This window comes from Leptonychotes weddellii, chromosome 16 (genome assembly GCF_054177405.1).
Source record: "Leptonychotes weddellii isolate Sample4059 chromosome 16, ASM5417740v2, whole genome shotgun sequence".
Classification (NCBI taxonomy): domain Eukaryota; kingdom Metazoa; phylum Chordata; class Mammalia; order Carnivora; family Phocidae; genus Leptonychotes; species Leptonychotes weddellii.
Window position 1 is genome coordinate 38,592,365 of NC_138384.1, and position 7,133 is coordinate 38,599,497.

Consider the following 7,133-nt stretch of genomic DNA (forward strand, 5'->3'; position numbering starts at 1 on the left):
AAAAAAAAAAATACTGGGAAAAATCACAAGTATAGTGATGTTGATGGTGATGACAGCTACTTTATTGGATTTTTACTACATGCCAGGTATGGCATGTTATTAGCTCTTTTCAATGTTCTTTTTTTTTAATTCCCTTTTAGAAAAGGCCTGGGAAATTTATAAATAGATAAAGACACAACATGGAAGACATGTGAGTTAATAAGTCTCCTTCTCCATGAAAATACAGCTAAGAAAAAACTCAGAAAACCTGGGTAACAGAGAAGTATTTCCTCTGAACACAGACATTGATTAAGACTATATTTCTATGTATGGGACTCAGTTTAAGGGAATTTAGAACATAATTTATACTTAAATATAAGAGAAGCTAAGAAAGAAGCATTAAGAATACAATGATGTCCTATATTTCATCCCAATCTGTAATTGTCTAATCTCAGTATAAGCAATGTAAAGTCTTTCATCATTAATTCAACTTCATTAGATACCTGAGGATTAATATTGAAGAGAAGCCATATGAATTTCATGAATGTGGAAAAGCTTTTATCTATGTCACGTGTCAAGAGATACTGAGGAATTCTTGTTGGAAAAAATATCTGTGCATGGTAAGAATGTTGGAAAGCCTTCAGCCTGAAGCAGATCTCCTTCAGCATGACCAGATTCATAGTAGAGAGAAACCTCATGAATGCAGTGAATGTGGAAAAACCTTTAGCCTGAAGCAAAACCTCATAGAGCATAAGAAAATGCATACTGGAGAAAAATCACATGAATGTACTGAATGTGGTAAAGTATTCTCTCGAGTCTCATCCCTTACTCTACATTTGAGAAGTCATACAGGAAAGAAACCATATAAATGTAATAAATGTGGAAAAGCCTTCAGCCAGAAAAGAAACTTCCTTTCTCATCAGAAACATCATACCGGAGAGAAACTTTATGAATGTGGGAAAGCTTCTATTCAGATGCCAGGCCTCATTAAACACCAGAGAAATAATACTGGAAACAAACCCTATGCATGTAAGGAATGTGGAAAGGCCTTCAATGGCAAATCATATCTCACGGAGCATGAGAAAATTCATACGGGAGAGAAACCATTTGAATGTAATCAATGTGGAAGAGCCTTCAGCCAGAAGCAATACCTCATTAAACATCAGAATATCCACAGTGGAAAGAAACCCTTTAAATGTAATGAATGTGGAAAAGCCTTTAGCCAGAAGGAAAACCTCATTATCCATCAAAGAATACATACTGGAGAGAAACCTTATGAATGCAAAGGATGTGGGAAAGCTTTCATTCAGAAGTCAAGCCTCATTAGACACCAGAGAAGTCATACAGGAGAGAAACCCTATATATGTAAAGAATGTGGGAAAGCCTTCAGTGGCAAATCAAATCTCACTGAGCATGAGAAAATTCATATTGGAGAAAAACCCTATAAATGTAATGAATGTGGAACAATCTTTAGGCAGAAGCAATACCTCATTAAACATCACAATATTCATACAGGAGAGAAACCCTATGAATGTAATAAATGTGGAAAAGCCTTCTCTCGAATCACATCACTCATTGTACATGTGAGAATTCATACGGGTGATAAACCTTATGAATGTAAAATATGTGGGAAGGCCTTCTGTCAAAGCTCATCTCTTACTGTTCATATGAGAAGCCATACAGGTGAGAAGCCCTATGGTTGTAATGAATGTGGGAAAGCCTTCTCTCAGTTCTCAACTCTTGCTCTACACATGAGAATCCATACTGGAGAAAAACCTTATCAGTGTAGTGAATGTGGGAAAGCTTTTAGCCAGAAGTCACATCATATTAGACACCAGAGAATTCATACTCACTAAAGCTCTATGAATGCCTTGAATTTAGGAAAACTTTCATCAGAACTCACACTTTAATGGTATACTGAAAATTCATTTTATAATAGTGACATGAATGTGGAAAATACTTCAACAACTCAAAACTTAAATACTAACAATTTTAATAAGTATCATAGTATCATGAAAACCTATACGCCCAGAACTCCCACAACAAACATTGTTAATGATATACTTTTAGGAGCAATCTCATTGACGTAAGGATCCAGTCATGAACATTAATCAGCATGGTTCTGGAAGGCCTACCTGATGCATTAAGAGGTATAAAGATTTGACATTAAGAGACAAAATTGTCATTTAAAAAATGTTTTGCTATACATGTAATCAAAATTATTTGTTCTTGATTCATTTGTAGAAATCAGAGATTGGGACAGAATACTGTATTCAGAAACATGCATGCCTTTATGGGGAACTGTTAATTGATAGAGGTGGTATCAGAGGTTGGTAGAGAAATTAAATCATGGATGATTCAAAAAATGGTCTCAGGGTAACTGACTCTTCATGTGGAAAAATATTAGATCTCTGCTGTAGTAATACATTAAAGTATTTATTATGAAATCCAAAAGTACTGAAGATTAGAATGCAAAAAGCAAAATTTAGTAATATAAGAATTTTATAGGAGAGTGTTTTTAAAACCTTGGGGTAGGAGGGAATTTCTAAAATAGATTCCAGGATACTCACTCTTGAGTATACATGCATATCCCCAAGAAACTGATACATGTACCTAGGGAGTCATGTATCTTTATGTTCATTGAAGCATGAATTACATTAGCAATGGCTGTTGCTTGTGAAATGGATAATAAAATGTGATATAGGCATACAGTAGAATATTCTCTAGTAGTTAAGTATAACAGGTGATATATATATATATAAATATATTAACAGAGAAAGACCCGAAAAGTCATGTAGAGTAAAAACAATGAAGGGATAAATATAATCATAACTGTGAATATTAAATCAACACTAACAAACACTAGTATTAAGCATTGATTATGGATAAACATTTTTATGTAAAACTGAAGAATGGATTGGAAAGATACACACTCAATTCCCAAAGGTGGTTGCCTCTAGAAAGAATGGTAGTGGAAAAGAAATGGGACCAAGCATGGTAGTTAAGGATACTTCAGTTTTGTATCTAAACACCTATCATTAAAAAGAAATAAAGATTCCAAGTAAATATAACAAAATGTTAGTTACCTCTGGGTTGTGGTAATATATGTGTTCTATTGTTTGTGCTATTTCTGAAAATTAAAAAAAATAAAGATAGGAGTAGGAAAGCTGTACATGGAGTACAGGTAATAACAGACTCACAATCCCAGATAACTAATATTTTATAGGAAATATTTCTAAAATCTTATCTTTACTATAAGTCATTTTTTAAAATTGGGATGGTAGCTTAATTTAAATTTACTCTTGCATGTGACATCACTAATCTGTGTGATCTCTACTTAGAAGTTATAGCATTTGATTGTACAACAGGTTGGTATTACATACATTTAAGGATCATACCATACCATTTAATAATACATGCACAGACTTGATATTAAGAATTGGTTTTTACCAGAACATTTATCAGAAACTTTAAAAGTCCACATATCCAGTATTGGCATTAAGGATTTGGTATTTTAAAATGAGGAAACCAAATTACCCTTAATTTTTAAATATGCCACTGAGTAAAATGTCAACTCTTGCATTTCACCTTCAATTTTAACCTCATTTTTTTCTCTATTCTGCCAGATATACTCAACCAATAACCCCTGTTTGTTTCTTTGGGGAAAATGGTGCTAAAAAGGAGATCTGAGACCTAAACAATATTCTTTTATTTGAAGCAAATCTTTTTGAGGATTTTTGTTTACTCGGTCCCTTTCCACAACAACTTGACATATAAAAAGTTGTTAGTGCTCTTTTTGAATAGTGATAAAAATGGGTATCCAACATTTAAACCTTAGGCATATTTAAAATATATCAATTTCTTGTAAATTCAAAATAATGAAATGCTAATAGAACCATACTACTATACTGCTTGTTAATGGTTTTGAAGGTTAGTCTTGAGGTAACATTATAAATGTCAGGGATTGATTTCCTGGGGTAATATACCCAAATAACATGTGTATCTACATGAATCTAAATTATCCTCTATTTTCTTCCATTCCTCATTAAGCATTCCCCTCACATTTCTTAAGTGTTTTGCTTGCCTTTGAGCTTGTGCAGCTTTGAAGTCACCAGAACAACTAAGAACTCTCAATTCAGACCAAACTAGGAGGATTACCTTTTGGTGCCTGTAGTTGGTTAGTGCCAAGGTGCAACAACAATAAATAGGATATCACATAGAGTAAGATGAGTAATATCTGAGTACTATCACAGATATTTTGACATTTCACTATAAATAGTGTCAAATTTACTGACATCCCCCTATTGATTCGACTTTTTGCTAGTTATTTGCCACCACAAACAATACTACAGTAAACACTCTTAAAATCAGACCTTAAATTTCAGATGTTTTTATTTCTAGGGGATAGGTTACAGGCAAGAGAGTGTTAGATCAAAGGACGTATGCTATTATTTTAAGAGGTGCTATTAGTCATTTTCAAAAACACAACTTTCCTCTAACCCTGCAACAGATGGTAACGTACTACTCAAATTCATATTTGTCTGATGAGTGTAACCACTTGCTCCTAGCTTCTTTGTAAATTTTCACATTGTTAGCTCATTTTGAAGTCCTCTTTATGTATTAGACATTAGGAATTTGTCTAATTTTTGTCATAAAAATGATTTTTCCATAAAAATACCCTAAATTTCTGTGTAACTAGATATGTATTAATTTTTTCTAAGCTTATGGATTGATTAAGAAGATACTTTAATCTCTAGATTGTAGATTTCTTAGGTTTTCTTGCAAGTTAATGTTTGCATTTTTCAATATGTAAATATTAGTCCATTTAGAACTTAATTTTTAATGTCATATGAAATGAGGATTCCTTGTTATTTTCTTCCAGATGGGTTTCCAGTTATACAAGCACAATTTGTTAAAATAACCCATCTATTCAGCAGCCAGTCACACAGTTCTGACACCAACTTGTGGTGTCCCCCAGCAGCAATCACAGATTTGAACGAGCAATCAAAAAAAACAGAACAGGCTTTAACAAAGTTTATTATTAGCCTTCCCTGACACACACAAAAACCAAACTACAACAAAACAAAACAAACAAACAAAAACAAAATCGCCTTCACAATACTACAACTGCCCAAGCAAGCACGGCTTCCAGGGCCTCTGCCCTGCTCAGGGGAGAGGTCAGAATGGGTGTGGTTCACCTAAGCACTGGGAAACATTAACATTCTCATCCAGGACGTCTTATGATAACCCACTACTGCAACTGCATGGTGTGCCCCCATCCATGCAGCACACCCATTTGTAACACTGATACCCACTTAAGCACAAGGGAAGCTGCTGCCTTGGTTTCCCAAGACTTATGATGCCTTAGTCACATAGGCTATCGATGTCTACATGCCAAGTCACAGCGCCCCCTATCCCCATCCAGGTACAGGATACACATGAAGAATCTACAGTAGTATTTTCATCAGGGAAACTGGCAGAAAATCAAATCTAAGGTCATCTTTCCAGACAAGGGTCAGGGGGAGAGGCCTATTCTTAATTCTTTACCAATACCATCCTTTCCTATTCAACTGAAACTCAGATATGTAATCCTTTAACCACATGATTTTTTCCTCATTCAACTGAAACTGCCTTGTACTTTAATTTATACCAAGACCTATTTTCTGTATTCTCTTGTTTCACTAATCTATTTTTCTACTTCTATACTAATACCATATTAATTGATAAATTGATTTAACATTAGCCGTATTGTATTTTGATACTGCATAATAGACCAGCTCCTCCTTGCTGTTTTTCATAGTTTTATTGGCTATTCTAAGTTAATTTTCTTCCTATATAAATGAAGACTGTGTTCTCAAAATACAAAAACCCTTTGATAGTCTAGTTGGAACTGCATTAAATTTATATATTTATTTTGGGAGAAATGACATTTTTTATTTTGTCTTTCTGACCCAAATCATAGTGTGCCTTTGCATTTGTTCAAACTATAATCATGTCTTTCAGCATGAGGGTCCTAAACAAAGTAATTTGAATGCCATCCCTGCTTAATATATATTTTGAAAAGTTTGTCTGTTCGGTGAATGAGGAGAATCCCTATTATGAACTAAACGTTTGTAGCCCACTCAGAATTCATACTTTGAAGCCCTGATCCCTAGTGTGATGGTATTTGGAGATGGGGCTATAAGGAAGTAATTAGGTTTAGATTAGGTCATGAGGGTGGGACACTCATGATGGGAACAGTACCCATATATAGAAGTGGAAGAGAGAGACTGTAAGAAGGGATTTCTTTCCATGTGTATACACTGAGGAAAGGTCATGTGAGTATAGCACAGTGAGAAAGCAGTTGTCTACACCAGGAATTGGACCTTCACCAGGATTTGCCAGCACTTTGATGTTGGAATTTCCCAGCCTCTAGAACTGTAAGAAATAAATGTCTGTTATTTAAACCACGCAGTCTGTGGTATTTTGTTATAATGCCTGAGCTAAGACAATCCCTTTTCTGCTTAATTCTCCTGTGCTCCTAATATGTGGTAAGACAAAAGCACTTTTCATTAGGAGAGTAAAATCCCAACTACATTATTAATAAGGTCTGTAATTTTTAGCAATTTATAAAACTTCCCCCACCGTATTCATTTAAAAATAAAAATTGTTGGAACAGGAAAAGTGAAAAATACAGTTCCTGGGGTGACATCTTGAAAATGTTGAACTAGGAATCCCCAAGCTATCATTCCCCTACAGAAACTGGAAAAAAACCAAAAACTTCCTGAACCAACTTTGTAGTATCTCTGGAAAACAGCTGTTTATAGAAACAAGCAAATGCCCAAACAAGTCAAACGCCATCTTCAAATGTTAGTAATCTTTTGTGTCATTTTTATTCTTGCCCCAACTCTCCCAGGTGTGGTATTGATATGGTCTTGAGCAGGTGGCAATCCAGTTTCCCCCCTCAAACTGGAGGAAGCAGAATGGACCATGTTTGCAAATTATTGTATACATCTGTTCTAACCTGTCTTGAGGATACATGAAGGAATGATGCAAGCATCATCTGTTTCACATTACTCAATGCAGGTGGGAAAAGGAGCAGGAACTGCTCATAAAACCTACAAGGTGGGGACGCCTGGGTGGCTCAGTCAGTTAAGCGTCTGCCTTTGGCTCAG

At 34.9% G+C, this 7,133-nt stretch overlaps 1 protein-coding gene across 3 annotated transcripts in view; it reads left to right on the forward strand.

Annotated features, from left to right (window-relative positions):
- Positions 1 to 6,428, forward strand: part of ZNF260 (zinc finger protein 260) — an 18,498-nt gene extending 12,070 nt beyond the window's left edge. For 2 of the 3 annotated variants that reach the window (XM_081807555.1, XM_031026104.2), the window contains exon 3: positions 141 to 6,428. In XM_081807555.1, the coding sequence (XP_081663681.1) occupies positions 597 to 1,835 (1,239 nt within the window). In that variant the 5' untranslated portion in view covers positions 141 to 596 and the 3' untranslated portion in view covers positions 1,836 to 6,428. The remainder of the gene's footprint in view (positions 1 to 140) is intronic. The other variant, XM_031026105.2, reaches the window with a different exon arrangement.
- The last annotated feature ends 705 nt before the right edge of the window (positions 6,429 to 7,133 follow it).